At 37.0% G+C, this 16,065-nt stretch overlaps 2 protein-coding genes across 3 annotated transcripts in view; one reads left to right on the forward strand and one right to left on the reverse strand.

Moving 5' to 3' along the window:
• The window catches only part of LOC128999904 (uncharacterized), a 37,842-nt gene extending 34,209 nt beyond the window's left edge, over positions 1–3,633 (reverse strand). For both annotated transcript variants that reach the window (XM_054426674.1, XM_054426673.1), the window contains exon 1: positions 3,404–3,633. In XM_054426674.1, coding sequence (XP_054282649.1) covers positions 3,404–3,426 — 23 coding nt within the window. In that variant the 5' untranslated portion in view covers positions 3,427–3,633. The remainder of the gene's footprint in view (positions 1–3,403) is intronic.
• Positions 3,634–5,642: 2,009 nt separating this feature from the next.
• Positions 5,643–15,769, forward strand: LOC129001039 (NADH dehydrogenase [ubiquinone] 1 beta subcomplex subunit 10-like). Its single transcript, XM_054428182.1, has 4 exons — positions 5,643–5,882; positions 10,823–10,958; positions 13,692–13,828; positions 15,433–15,769. The coding sequence occupies exons 1-4, from the start codon at positions 5,774–5,776 to the stop codon at positions 15,576–15,578; spliced, it is 528 nt and encodes a 175-aa protein (XP_054284157.1). The 5' UTR covers positions 5,643–5,773; the 3' UTR covers positions 15,579–15,769.
• Positions 15,770–16,065: the final 296 nt, after the last annotated feature.

A 16,065-nucleotide genomic window follows, 5' to 3' on the forward strand; every position in this document is an offset into this window, starting at 1 on the left:
ACTCTTGTCAGTTTAAAATGGGCCAACTTTTGAAAGATCATATCTCAACAATGACAATTAATTTTTAAACAACACAGTAATATATTTCCTTCCTTGCCAATGGCCATGAATCCCTCAGATTTTCTTGGTTAATGCATCGAGCCTCTTTAACCTGGATCTAGTCTTTTAGTTGCGATTGACGACTGTAGTATCACAAACTACACTTCAAAGTGTAACCATAACACCCTAACTACTACAATTAATTACTTTATTACTATTTAACTAACGGTGTTAACATCAACATAAAACAAAACTCAGCTCAGCAGCAGACAGCACCCAACAACACGAACACACAATACACAATCACGAATCACAACACAATCCAATCGACGACGACGACGATAAACAAATTTTGAAAAAAAGTGACTCTTTAAAAAAAAAATAGTAATAATTAGGCTGATATTATTCAAGCCTACTGAACAAAAACCATAACAACATGTAACTACCTAAATAATTTTATAGAATGTAAGTTAATAAATTTCGGTGGATATTTTTAAATCCGATATTTATTTCCACAGATAAATATTCTTTTAAATAGTTATAAGTTAGTGTAAAGCGTTCTTATGCGTAAAACTGTTTACTCCATGGATGAAAGAAATAGACAATTTGGTCTCTTTGTCTAAAGCAAGAAGCAAAATAACAAAATTGTTGCTCGTAAAATGTAAACAAAAAAAAGAAGAAGAAGGTAGCTCCTAATGTTATTCTTATGGGGGAAAATTAAAATGGTTTTTTTTAGGATTAAATAGTAATTACTGAACAAATATGCTCCAAAAACGATCCCCGGCATGATATTATACTATAGAATCTTTGTGCAAAACATCAAGTTGATAGATGTAATCGTTCTCGAGTTTTTGTAATCCATAGAGATGCTTTTCGTACCAGTATGAGAATTCACTTCGTTCATTCAATAAAAGTCTATATATATATATAAGTCTATATATATATATATGTCTATATATATATATATAAGTCTATATATATATATATATATATATATATATAAGTCTATATATATATATATATATATATATATATATATATATAAGTCTAGATATATATATATATATATATATATACATATATAAAAATTTGAACGAATGGTGTTTTTGGCCTCTGGGGACATCAAAATGAAAAAGTAAATCGGTCCCGGGTCTAGGTCTTACCGTGCCACCTACGGTAATAGCTACTTCCCTATAGGGAAATTCGCTAAAAGTGTTTATTATGGTATTTTGAAAAGGAATAACTTATATTCTGTGGGAACTGATAGTCCACAGGAAGTCGTAATTGAGTCACAAAACACAGAATTTCATAACAAAATACCTAACTCATTTTCATAACAGATGAAGAAATCACTCAACACTACAACAACAAACTCCTGGACCGATTTGAGAACTGTTTAAAGATTACTGGAACAAGAAGCTTACATTGCTTTATTCCTGTACCGGACAGTAGTAATGTTAGGTCTCACTAGCAACTGAATATGAAGTTCATTCAACATCACAAGCTGTAAAAATTACACTTCATACAAAAGACTGTATTGCATGTGTGTATGACAATCAGTGGTGGGTGGCAGAGGTGATTGACATCAGTGACCAAAATAAAGATCCAGCAGGACCAACAACCGCCTTTAAAAAAAATGATAAAGACCAAGCTTGGGTGCCTATAAACAAAGTTAAACTGACAACAACACTGGAAGGACATACAACATCACCCTCAAACTGAATGAAGAACTATCCAAACTTCTTAATGAGCACAATCGAAGTATAACAAAAAACACTAACAAGTAAAAAAAGTTGTATCGAGGCCTACCTATATAATTCTTTAAGAACTTCAAACAGCTTTTGTATGTGAAATTTCTAATATTCTTTATAAAAATAAAAGTGTTTCAATAAATCTATATAAATAATATTTATTGTAAAAAATTTGTATAGGCTAACTTAAACTCAAATAAAAATATTCTGATAAGTTTTTTTTTATTTCACATAGACAACAAATTTGCAAGAAAAAGCTATACATTACTTTAAAGTAGGTAAGTTAACATTAAATAAAATAATTACCTACAGCTATAAATTAATCTTTAAGCATGAGATTTTTTCACCATCAGCAAGTTTGGTTGGTTATGATGGTTTTATTTTTTTAGACTAGCTGTACCCGCGGGCTTTGCCCCGTTTAACTTCATAAGTGAGCTCGTTCGCATGGCTCAATCACGTCCTGGTTGAAGTTCGTTCGCTACGCTCACTCACTGTTAGGTTCGCTGCGCTCACTTGCCTTCAGGTTAGCTCATTCCCTACGCTAACTTGCTTCCAGGTTGAGGTTCGTTCGCTTAGCAGTTGTCATAAATGTAAAAGAAATAATAGTGCTGCACCCTGTTGGTAATCCTTGTAACTTTAATGCTATTGAACATCATAGAACAGAACCAACTAACTTGTTTAATTGAAACAGCTGTTGAGATTCATTCATTCCATTTAAATATGAGTACTCCTCAGGTTAACATGGGATACTCCAGAGCCACTGGGGCGTAGCCCTTTAGACGGATCTGCACCAAACTTCACACAAACCATCCTTGAATAATGCTTAATAATCGCTGAAAGTTCCATTACAATCTGTCAAGCGGTTTCGGAGTCCATAAAGGACAAACAAACATACATACGGTACATTGGATTTTATATATGTAGATATATTTCAAAATATTGATTATTAATCAATATTTTCAATTTGATAGTTTCAATGAATATTAGCGTAGCCCAGTTAAGAACCAGTTAAGAAACTGTACCCCACTTCCATATCTTTTGGCACAAACAACCTAATGGGGTACAGTTTCTTAACTGGGCTGTGACGCTAATATCGATTGAAACTATCGAATTGAAAATATTAATTAACAATTGATATTTTAAAATATACTATCTATTATGAAATTAAACTATCATAACCTAACCTAACCAACCAAACTTGCTGATGGTGAAAAAATCGCATGAAGGTTTACTAATCAAATCGATTGTTTTAATCGATATTAGCGTAGCCCAGTTAAGAAACTGCACCCACATAATGAAAATATCGATCGATTATTCGATAAAGGCCCTAGGGTATCATTTGGTTGTTTGGATAAGGTCGAAAATATTCCTAGGTTTCTAACCTAGGCTAACTAACCAAATTATATATCAAATTAAACAATCAAATAATCAATATTACTCATTCGGTTGTTTGTGCCAACAGATATGGAAGTGTACCCAAGTCCAGGTTTCTCTAAAAAATTGTGAAAAAGCTAAGCTAGAAGAACAAGATAATTTAGGCCTATATATTAGAAGAGGGGACATGATATTGGGTTTTTTATCAATGTTAAGATTTGCTAGAGTAATCATTTTACCTCAATAATGTTGGTGAAGTCATTTTTTTTTAATCCTTTTTCTCAAGGTTCTGAAATAGAACTAGGCTAGGCCTGAGTTAGGTCTTGTTGGGAAATTCCTCTTGATATCTGTATAACTTAGCTTATAGTTTATTTTTCACTAAAATTTCAAAAATATGATGGAAAATAGCAAATAACTTATGTAAATTTTATGTTAACAATTCCTGCATTACATTTTTTTATAGAAATCATCTCATTGTAGGCCTTATATTGAAGAGATGTGCGGTAATTTAGTTTCATAACCTAAAACTTGAGACTTGAGGAGAATTCCTTTATTATTCTTACTCTTACTATTCCGATCATATTTTCCTCCTTGATAATTTTTTTCAAATTTCTTGTTTTTATCATTGTCATTAAAAGTAGGTAAAGTACTTGATTAAGCGAGCAGTTTGAAACACGGTTGGTCCTGCCTACCTAGATGATTGATTATGAGGAATAAACACTGAGCTATAATAATAACTGGAGTAACCATTCTGTGTTTTAAAAACGTACCACTGTTTTTGCTGGTTTTGTTTCAGAGTTTCGTTTTGTTAGGTTGGCCGGGTGATCGGGTTGGTGGGACTTGTCAAATTAAGCCGGGTTTTCCTAGGCGCGGAGTCGGCCAGCCGAGAGAGGAACACGGAGAGCGGACTCAGCTTGTCTTAGGTAATTTAATGTTACTGTTTTCCTAGCAGCGGAGCGGAATGCCATGTTAATTTCAATTCCGCTCTCCGCGTTCCTCTCTCCGTTGGCCGACTCCGCGTCTAGGAAAACCCAGCTTAAGACTCTTCTTAAGACTCTCTCTTAAGTTAAGAGGCAAAATCAAGATGGCGTCATCCTGTTTTGTTGATGATAGTAAACAAAAATCTGCCAACTCAACATTATGATTGCAATATAAGTTTATTTATTTATTTTACGAGCAAGAGCAACCCATTTTAACAGGATCATAAACCGATGGTCGTTATTTAATCAAATGCAATAGGGCTATTGGCCTAAACCAATATCTCCAAACCAGGAAACTTGACTAGCCTATTTTCACCAAATAGCTTGAAAAGAGGTAAATAAGTTAGTATTTATTTACTATCAAACAAAAACAATTTATAATGTTTCAAAATAACTTAAAAATACAGAGGTTTTAACGTGCCATAACTTAAATAAGTTTTTGATACAAGTCCTTGAAATAACGGATAACATAACCCCAAATAAATAGTATGGTTAGGTTCGAATGAATTGGAATTATTTGACAGCATCCCACCAACCGATCACACGGCCAACCTAACAACACGAAACGCCAAAAACAAACCAGCCAAAACAGTGGCACGTTTTTCTCTAACGTTTAACCAGAGAGTAGTGACTCCAGTTACAATCTATTATCTCAATGGGAATAAAGCATGCATGGGTATATTGTTTGTATTCGATCAAAACACTTATTCGTGCTTATTAATGCCTTTGAGGTGCTGCTGGTCGAAAAGATTGAATAAGAGTTGTTTTCAGTGGATTCCAGGAGTTATGTTTAATGTTCAGTTTTCTTACACTCGAATCTGTCCTCGTCCCAACACCAACAAGCGGCTGGTAGCCCTAAGAGTACTAGCTAGGCCACTAGGGCCGTCAAAGCTCTGTCCGTGTGGCACAGAATCGAGAACTGCACACACACACTAACACAGACGCGTGCGACGTTTACTTACGCTGACATTCAATCGTTCGTTTACCCTATCAGCTGATGTGAGTTTGAGAGGAAGTTTGAAAAATTAAGTGGAACAGTCCTGTTCCAAGGCTTATGCAATCCGGCAACAACGACTCTGCGTCAGTGGGACCTCTTCAATGAGAGCCTAGCAGCATAGATAAAACATACTCCTTAAGGTATACTCCTTGAGGAGTATGTTTTATCTATGGTTTTATCTATGCTACAAGATAGTGTCACTCATCATACACTCGTACTTCTATCATTTTTTGGTTAAAATACGCACATAATGGCGTCCCCATCTTAAATAATTGATATAATTGATTCTTGCATCCACTCCACATTGTTAAATAAAAAGACAGTTGCTAAAACATTTCTATCTATAAGAGTTGACCCACGGTCACCTTTAACTCCGGTAGCTAAAGGTGGCCGTGGTTGACCTCAAAGGTATAAAACATGATCATGTATAACACTGATCAGCTGTCAGCTGATATAATAGTGTTGCTGTGATACTCACTTTAGACAAACCCATTTTTTACTAGTTTTCTGCTATTAAAATCAGATTTCTTATATCCTTGAAAATAGGTTAGGGTATTTTGTAACTTTGTAAAGATAAAATTGTCATACAAGTGCAACACAATTATACAATTTTGCCAATTTTCTTAAATATAATGGTTTCCGAAGATGGACATTCTTCAGGGGAACACCACGAAAACCTTTTTATTAGATTTCTTGGCAAAGTGGTCAATGCCATTGAAGAGCCTGTCGTTTGGTTTAGAGGTAAGCTAAAGTAACACAAAATAGGATATACATTTCAACGTTCATGATGCTTTACCATTAAATTTGATTACTTTTGTACTCAAAAGGAGCTTTTGTCCAATTCTGTTATGAAACTCATTCCTCAAAGGTCATACAATAGGCCTACAGTGTGGCCCAGGTTATAAACTAGGCCTAACTTAAATCTTAGTCCTTCCTTAAGTAGGCTTTCAGATTGTAGTTCCACAGAGAACCTGCAATATATTATCGGATGAATAACGTTATATATCGATAATTATCCGATTCAATCCCCAAACTTAAGTTACCTGCCTATCTTTCCTACTATGTTTTTTTCACCATCGATCGAGCACCCAAAGCACCCTACTTTCATCAGGAACATTCGAGGATGTGACATTGAAAAGGTTAAAATTGACCTCCAGGACGGAGCCATTCAGCTCGACTAGGCTATGATTGCAGCGATGTCAATCTTCAATTTTCCACTTTTTGCAGTCAACTCAGCGAACTCATCAAGTCTCACTCTCCTTGAAAGTCTGTCAGTCCCTCCGTCTTTCCAAAATGGTTCTCCAAAGAGCTTAGGGAACTTGTTATTCTGAAGAAGACGCTTCACAAGAAATTTAAGATAGGCTATCTCTCAACATGATTGACTACCACAACTTTAGCGTCATTCGGGACCGATGCAGGGCTGTATCCAGGGATTGTCGTTTGAGCTACGTCAACCATGTTAATACTACCATTTCCACTAATGTCAAGATCTTCTGGAGTTTTGTGAAGAATCTCAATCGCACATCTTCCATGCCCTGCTCCCTTAAACATGGTCCAACTGAGGTTTCCCACCCACATGAGATGTGTGAGCTGTTTGCCGAATATTTCTCGTCCGTCTACTCTCATGCGTCCCTTGATGAGCTGCCAGTACCTTCATTTGATACTCCATTCACCATCTCAGAATGTGCTATCTCCCTAGAAGATATCAATAAGAAGCTTCTTCACTTGGACCCCACCAAGGGTAGTGGACCTGACAACATCACGCCAGGAGTACTCAAATTCTGCCACTCTGAGCTGGTACATCAGCTCCATTTCCTATTTAACCTCAGTTTGTCTACAGGCACTTTTCCCTCCATACTGAAATATGGTTATGTGGTTCCAATCTTCAAAGCCGGTGATCGTTGCGATGTTACAAATTACAGGCCCATAGTAATCCAGTCCGTCCTCAGTAAAGTTTTTGAAGGGCTTATTTTAGACATTGTACAGCCTTTATTTAAACATATCATAATTGATGAGCAGCATGGCTTTACCTCCGGTCGCTCCACTGTGACGAATCTTTTATCTCTCCAGTGTCTGGTGTTGGAAGCCTTTGGTCGAAGAAATCAAGTTGACGCCATTTACATTGACTTTAGTAAAGCTTTTGACAAGATAAATCATCATCTGCTTGCAAAGCTCCAGGGTTATGGGTTCACTGGAAGGATTCTACAATGGTTTAAGAGCTACCTTACCAATCGACGGCTTGCTGTACGCCTTGGTTCTGAAGTCTCTACTTTCTTCGCTGCAAGTTCTGGTGTTCCTCAGGGGTCTCATCTTGGACCGTTCTTGTTTTCCATCTTTATTAATGACATTAAGAAGGTCATCAAAGTCCTATTTCTTCTATTTGCGGATGACATTAAGCTACTCGTTGAAGTTGCATCACATCATGACTGCCAGTCCTTGCAGGACGCCCTCGATGACATTTGGCTGGTGCCTCTCCAATGACATGGCTGTGAATCCCACAAAAACCAAATTGATCACGTTCAGCAGGAAATTAAATACAGTGTTAGCTGACTACTCTCTTGATGGCAACCGGGTTGAGAGATGCAATACCATCAAGGATCTTGGTGTTCTAATTGACTCCTCATTCGAGTTTGGTCCCCACATAAACCAAATCTGCACTAGGGCCTCTCGTATGCTCGGTTTGGTATTCCGCTCTGCTAGACATGGTTTGAGCAACCATGCCTGTATTATCCTATACAAGTCTCTCATCCTGCAGCTACTCGAGTATGCTTCCTTAGTTTGGTCACCATACCATCTTGGCCATATTTACCATCTTCAGTCGGTACAAAGACGCTTCATCAGGTTCCTGGGATGTCGTGCTGGACTTGACTTTCGTGACGTCTGGGTAGACGAGCTCTCTAATATCTATGACATTCCGAGTCTTGAAAACAGAAGGCGGGTGGCTGATGTGACCTTTCTCTACAAACTGATAAATAACCAAGTCAACTGCCCCTTCTTGCTGGAAAGGATAAACTTCCATGTTCCTTCGAGAATCACGAGACATCAGCGTGTATTTGAACTTGACCATACTGGGACCAACTACGCCAGATCTAGTCCCATTCCCCGGATTATGCGCCTCGGGAATGTGATAAGCAGCTCTGTTGACCTTTTAACTGAACTGCCTCCTTGGGAGTGGTTCGGCGTTCTGCGGCTGACAGCATCCTTGAGGGTACCCCGTAAAAGCATTGTTGTTGTTGTTTCTTTGTTGTTGATTTTTCTCTTGTTAATTTTGTGATCTATTTTGTTTGTATTCTTGTTATTGATATATTCATTGTTATATTTTGTTATTGTTATATTTTTTGTACATTGTTATATTTTTTATACATTGTTATTTTTTTTCTTAAATATTGTTTTCTACTTCTCTGTTAATTATTAAATCTTTATAGGTAATATTTGTAACTACTTAATGTAAAATGGTGTTTGCCGTTGGTGTTTAATAAATAAATAAATAAATAAACCAGGCCTAACTTTTGTAATAAATAAAACAACATTAGGCTAGGCCACCAAAAACAAATAATATTTAGGGCCTAATAAAAAAAAATAGATATAACTAAAACCACAAACTATGATAAAAAGAACTAGGTAATTATATCAAACACGGACGTCTTGCTAAAATTATATTTTGTTCACTTTTCTAATGCTAGGCCTAAATAACGTCCCAAATTAAAAAATGATTGTCTTTTTCCCCGGACAAGCACAACATTTTTGCGGAAATGGGGCATGAGGGTACTCAAATAAACCAGTATAGTGAGCTGAACAAGAACATGCAAGAATTTTTAAAATTTTATGAAAATTAACGGAGATACGGCCAAAAAAAATTTTTGTGGTAACCATGTAAACCACCTATATTATTGTTCTTTGTCTTATTCTGAACAAAATGATATATAACAATCCATAGTTATGTTGCTATTTCTGATTTTTATGATGGTTTAAAAATGATATTACATAATCAATAATAGGCCTATCCCTATGCCAGAACAGCGTTACACTAGTGCCAGCTCTAGGGTTAATATCTATTGGATCTTAAAAATTCTTGCATATTCTCGTTCAGCTCACTATACTGGTTAATTTGAGTACCCTCATGACCCATTTCCGCAATAATGTTGATTTTCCGCATTCTCGGGGAAAATGACAATCATGTTTGAATTCAGGACGTTATTTAGCATAATAACAGTGAAAAAATATAATTTTAGTGAGACTTCCGTTATTGATATCTAGGTAGTTACCAAAACTAAAGCAGCTTATGATTTTTCTTTTTACGGGATCAAACATGTTTTTTTTTAGAAAATCAACTCAGTTTTCCATAAACTGCATAAGTTAATATTACAAAATTAATTGTTTCCTCAATTTTTAATCGTAAGTAACTTACTAGGATATATAATTGACTGTGGATAAAATAAACACAAAAAGCATCTTTAATGTTTTTGTTGTACCGGTACGTAATAATTAACAACAAAAAAACATTTGGCCAAGTTAGGCATTAATAATAGAGTTCAATTATTGTTCTATTTATCATATAGTTTTTTAGTCCTAATCGATACAATATTAATATCAAATCGGATACATATTGATATACAGTATATAGTCATTCATCCAATAATATATTACAGGTTCTCTAGGCCGAACTGTATCTGTCCAAACTATTAACCCTCCGAGTGTCACGCGTCATAAAAATGACGCACAACACACTTTGTGTAGGGTCACGCGTCACTTTTATGACGCACAAACATCGTTTACGGCGAAGGCTCTATGACTGACTGAATCGGATTGAACTGGATCGAGTTAGGTATCGTTCTTTCCGTAATATTCTAAGCTTTCTCCAGAGGTCTGTCTCTAAGCGCTATTCATTTTAGTTCCGAAAATATTGTAGCAGACAGCTGACGTGCGTGTATTTGTAAACAGCTAGGTTCCCCCGGACCGATGACTGATGTGTTTTATTACGTTTATCATTGTTTTAGTGTTAAAAATCAAAAGTAGTGATATACGTGGTGCATTATAAGAAGATTTAAGTGGTTTTGAAGTGCTGGTTGATGATCCTGAAGAAGTAGGTAGTGATATTGATGTAAATTATCAGCCAGATTCCTAGCTATGGTTAGGCTATGCATTCTTAGCTAAACGCTATGTACTGAAATCCGTTTTTCGCTCATAACTTATTTATTTGATAACTTACCTCGCTATATGATTATATATTTGTAATCCTCATTAAATTTAGAACAAAGTGGCTATTTTCAAATATTTATAGGCCTATAATTTATACAATTTCATTGAGCGCGAACTTATTTTTTTTTTTGAAAATTTTGAAATTATATTTTTTTTTACCTAAAAATTTTTTTTTTGAAAAAATGTTCCTTATGTTTTATATATAATATTGAAGCCCATGATTTTCCAAACAAAATGGTATATAGAACATTAGAATTGACATTGTTTTAAGCTTCTCAGATCCGTTTTAATAAAACCTTGCAAAGGGGCCAAAAATAGGTGGACATTAAGGCCTAAACTATGGACACTCGGAGGGTTAAATAACAAATTAAATTTCTGTTGTACTGGCAAACGTTCATTTGTTACAACAATTTGTGACCTCTCCTATGGGGAATGTAGCTCTCTTCAGCTGTGTTTTACTTAGTACGTGGGATGTTTTTCAGGGACGGTAGTGGAACCTAATCGAAAACAGTACCCCTGGTACCATCAGAAGTTCCGCAGGGTTCCCACCGTTGACCAATGTTATGATGATGATCGAGTTTGCAAATTTGAGGCTCAAGAACAGTTTAACCGTGACCAGTGAGTGCAATTTTTAATCTATCTTCACAGCTTTTGTTTTGATTATTGAACCAGATTTTTTTCTTAAAGGCTAGAGATAAACCCCCAAATGTCCGAATGATGTTGCCCAATGAAGAAAAAGTTCCAAGAACCTTTTTTTAGCAGCTAAGTTTAGTTACAACCAGCCATTTTTTATTTTCATTTCATACTAATAAATAAGTTATCGTACTTAACTCTCGAAGAAAAGAAAAAAAAAACAGAAGGGTAATTGTGTAGGAACACACTAAAAAAGTCTGGTCTTTATAGTCAGTACTGAAACAAAGCTACTCAAGACATTTACCACTCTATTCTACAGCCATCACTTAGGCCCCACACTGTATGACTAAAATACACCCATTAGCAACCCCCATATTTTTTAGTGATTTAATGTTATAACATTTTATGAGCCTATTTGATAACTGTTTTCAGTCCCTCCCAGTAAGTTAGCCTAAGATATTAAAAACTAAAAATGTCCAAAAACCTTAATTTAAACTATAATTATGTAAACAACTATTACAGGGTGTAGGCCTATACCAACCGGGAAAACCGGGAGAACCGGGGAATAACCTTGAATTTGAAGGGACCTGGAAAAACCGGGAAAAAGCCGGGATTTTTGGACCGATTCCGGGATTTTTATTTTAGCCCCGGTAGAAGATTGTAGTCGTAAAATGCGTCTTGCCGCGATTGCGGGCGACGACGATGACGTTTTCGTGACCGCGGGAGACGTCGATGACGTTTTCGTGACCGCGGACGACGGCGATGACGTTTCCATATCTGCGAGAGGCAATGATGATGTCTACACGGCCGCGGAAGATTTTCGTGATATGCCGTGACCGTGAAAGACGACGATGATGATTTCTACACGGCCGCATGAAATGCTCATGATTTTGCCGCGATAGCGGCACGACGATGACGTTTCTGTGACCGTGGGAGACGACGATAACGTTTCCGTGACCGCGGGAGGTGATGATGACGTTTCCGTGACCACGGGAGACGACGATGACGTTTCCGTGACCGCGGGAGACGACGATAACGTTTCCGTGACCGCGGGAGACGACGATGACGTTTCCGTGACCGCGGGAGACGACGATGACGTTTTCGTGACCGCGGGAGACGACGATGACGTTTCCGTGACCGCGGACGACGGCGATGACGTTTCCATATCTGCGAGAGGCAATGATGATGTCTACATGGCCATGGAAGATTTTCGTGATTTGCCGTGACCGCGAAAGACGACGATGATGATTTCTACACGGCCGCGTGATATTCTCATGATTTAGCCGTGATTGCGGCCGACGACGATGACGTTTCCGTGACCGCGGGAAACGACGTTGACGTTTCCGTGACCGCGGGAGACGACGATGACGTTTTCGTGACCGCGGACGACGGCGATGACGTTTCCATATCTGCGAGAGGCAATGATGATGTCCACATGGCCATGGAAGATTTTCGTGATTTGCCGTGACCGCGAAAGACGACAATGATGATTTCTACACGGCCGCGTGATATGCTCATGATTTAGCCGTGATTGCGGCCGACGACGATGACGTTTCCGTGACCGCGGGAAACGACGTTGACGTTTCCGTGACCGCGGGAGACGACGATGATGTAGACACGGCCACGGGAAATATTCATGATTTTGCCGAGATAGCGGACGACGACGAATATGACGTTTCCGTGACTGCAGGAGGCTATGATTATGTCTACACGGCCGCAGATGTTCATGATTTAGCCGCGATCGCGGACGACGATGATGCCGTTTACGTGACCGCGGGATCAACGATGATGTTTACACTGCCGCGGGAAATATTCATGATTTTGCCGAGATCGCGGACGACAACGATGACGTTTACGTGACCGCGGGAGTCAAAGATGATGTCCACACGGCCGCGGAAGATTTTCGTGATTTTGCCGCGATCCTGGATGACGATGATTACGTTTCCGTGATCGCGAGAGACGGCGATAATGTATACATACCGCGGGAGATGTCCAGGATTTTTCCATGAAAACGTAAGACTGTGATGACGTTTACGTCACTGTGGGAAGCGACCACATGACCGCAGGAAATATTCAGGATTTTGCCGCCGTTGATAATGTGTTCATACAAAATGAAGATAATATTCAGGATTTTGCTGCTATCGAGAGAGAAGATGTTTCCGTGGCCTTAAGTAATGATGATAATGAAAATGATTACTATAATAAGGATTATTACTTTTTCAACACTAGCTCACTATGGGCTTTGAAACAAATTTGATGTAAGTTTATATTGTATACTTAAGCTGCAAGTCTTAAATTGATTATAGTTTAAGTGGGACCAAAGAAATACGCGGGAACCTGGAAAAACTTTGAAAAACCAGGAAAAAACCTGGAATTTCACTTTAATAAAATAGTATACACCCTGTATTAGGCATGGCTGGAAATCGTGTAGGCCTACTTAAATTATATTTTGTTAAAAATAATAGGCCTAGTTCTTTATAAATATATTTTTAAGACATCCCATCATCTGAAAAACAATAACCTAAGCTGTCTAATGGTTATTTATCTGAAATTATTGTGATGGTTCTAAAAAACACACTCTTTGTGTGATTGAAATATCATTCAACTTTTTACCATATAGTATTAAACACTCTTGTACTCTCAAATAAATTGTTGGTTGTCATATAATACCTGCAAGCATTTAGACTTAATGCCTAATTTGTTATTTTGTAACAACAGTAAAGTGGATTCTGCCATCTTGAGCATACTGAGATACCGCTATGAGAACTGCATGATGTACGAGAAGCCCAACGAAGACAAATGCCTTCCGCTGATGGAATCATACGAAGAGGCAGCAGCTAACTGGTTCGCCAAATGTAAATAATTTTATTATTTTTTTGGATTACAAAAGTTTTCCATTAGCTAGTTTATTTTCTATATTAATATTAGGATGGAAGAAATGTTGTACAATGCTTTGTCCTTCAGGGATAAGTTTCAACAAAAAATTCCCTGATACACTTAAAAAATCTTTGATTAGAGCACAGGAATGGATGTATGCTCAATACAGTCAAATACTCCCGCTGCAGCAAACCTTCAGACTAAGCGAATTTCCTCTTACCTGCCTGAATTTCTACTAAAATATTCCCTAAAATTGTCAGATTTATTTCCTATTTAAATAACAACCACGGTTAACCGAAATAAAGGGGAGAGAGCCGTTTCGGATAACCAATTTTTTGGTTAACTCGTCATATGCTTAAAATAGCCTATGTATTACCATGCTGAGTTGGATAATAGATTTAAAACAATGTCTATTTACAGTATTTTATTTTAGCCACAGAAATGCTGTAATGGGTTAGAAAATGCTTTAAACTAAACAACTAAAGTTATTAAAGCATTGGTATTACTTATATTTTAGCCCTGTATTATTTTATAGCGTTTCGGTTAACCCAGGTTTCGGTTAACCGGGGTTCTACTGTACTTAGGATTGCTGCTAAGTAAGAGATATTGAGGTGTGTTTTTTTATTGAAATGTTGATAGCTTAGTATGAAATAAACAAAATTGTTAAATTTGATTTAAAACATCCACAATTTAAGCTCTACAAATTGGTTTAGAGAGAAATTATGAATTTTTTTTGTTTTTAGGGTCAAAAATGAGAATCTATTTTTACCCCATAAAACCCCCCATAAACCCCGTTCCCATGGTCCCATTATGCTAATTCTCGAACTTGTTTGAATAAGCCTAGGTTTACACGTTTGTACCAAATTTCATCAATATCAGATAATTTTTACTCGAGTTATTTCGCTAACGGACACACACATGTATGAATTTAAACTGTGTTTTTTGGCCTCTAGGGACCTCAAAACGAAAAAGTATTCACCTATTCATTATTTGGGAAATTTGCTAAAACAATAAAGCTCATTTGGTTTATAATGACACCCTTATTGCTTGATTCTTTGCATTGCAGTGAACCTATTTTGAAAAGATTGTATAGGTACTTAATACAATAAGGGTTTTCTCTGTAAAATCACTTTTGAGATGTCCTACTAAAACGATTTTCTAAATTGAGGTGTCATTTAAAAGCTCATTATCCAGCGCACCTGCGAACGGTAACAAAAAGGTAATTTCCTTAATGGCTTCGTCCCTCTTAAGTTTCAACTATTTCTAGAGTTCGCTTTCAAAAATCCAGTGTCGCTGACCAACTTTCTTTATGATGGTTTTTATGAATATTGTAAGCTAATCTAACAGCTGATACTTCAGTTGCATGTTTAACCACAGTCAAATTGTAAACAAGAGACAAACAAAACTGTTTAATGGATTTTAGTTTATAGGATACTTTCTTGATTATAGCAACCTGATTGAAGTAGGTAAATCACTCTTCACTCTGAAAGGTGTAGATCTAGATATATTCTCCCATATAAAAGACATCTATTTTCTCTATCCTAATCTTGACTTTCACTCACAGTATATAATTTTGTCTTAGATGGTGATCTCGGATTTAAGATGGACGTGGAAAAAGCTTACATGAAACAGAAACACCGTATGGTCTGGGAAAGACGCCACGGAAAAATCGGAACGGGAACAGAGGGAAATCGACCCAAAAGCGTTGAGGAGTCGCAGGGAGAATAGAAATTTGGAAGAATCGTTATAGTATCTCAGAATGCATTGTTTACATTTGCTTTTCCCCCTCTTTAATAGCTAATTAGGTTCAGTTTGTCCTGATATTTTCCATAAATGCATTCTGTCAGATTACTGGGCGATGTAATTGTAGTCAACTGTAAATAACTCATGTGGTACATTATTAAAATTGTTTTCAATAACTTTTCTGTTTAATTTAATAAAAACTTCCCACATTCCTCATCTTATTGTTTTAAAATATATAATAGGGTTGAGATTGACGTTTAGACTCAACACAAACTGGACCTGTCTTGTCTTGACCAGGACTTGTCAAGTATTATCTTATAACCTAACAAATCCTTTTGTTTTCTTACTCAAGGACGGGTGGCGTCGTCCTGTAATCCAGCTACTAGGAGGTCACGGATTGTGGATATTTATAGGTATGCACTGTGGATGGGATACTCCCTGGTGTGGATTAACGTCCGCACTAGTGAGTATT

Source organism: Macrosteles quadrilineatus, unplaced genomic scaffold (genome assembly GCF_028750875.1).
Source record: "Macrosteles quadrilineatus isolate MER2022 unplaced genomic scaffold, UCM_ALF_1.0 Scaffold_8__2_contigs__length_117827958, whole genome shotgun sequence".
Lineage (NCBI taxonomy): Eukaryota > Metazoa > Arthropoda > Insecta > Hemiptera > Cicadellidae > Macrosteles > Macrosteles quadrilineatus.

What these genes read in the sequence shown, in the direction of transcription:
- LOC129001039 (XM_054428182.1), top strand. Translation starts at nt 5,774, where the DNA reads ATGGTTTCCGAAGATGGACATTCTTCAGGGGAACACCACGAAAACCTT. An exon ending in GCCTGTCGTTTGGTTTAGAG is followed by an intron (nt 5,883 to 10,822) that starts GTAAGCTAAAGT and finishes GATGTTTTTCAG; the next exon opens with GGACGGTAGTGGAACCTAAT. An exon ending in AGCTAACTGGTTCGCCAAAT is followed by an intron (nt 13,829 to 15,432) that starts GTAAATAATTTT and finishes ATTTTGTCTTAG; the next exon opens with ATGGTGATCTCGGATTTAAG.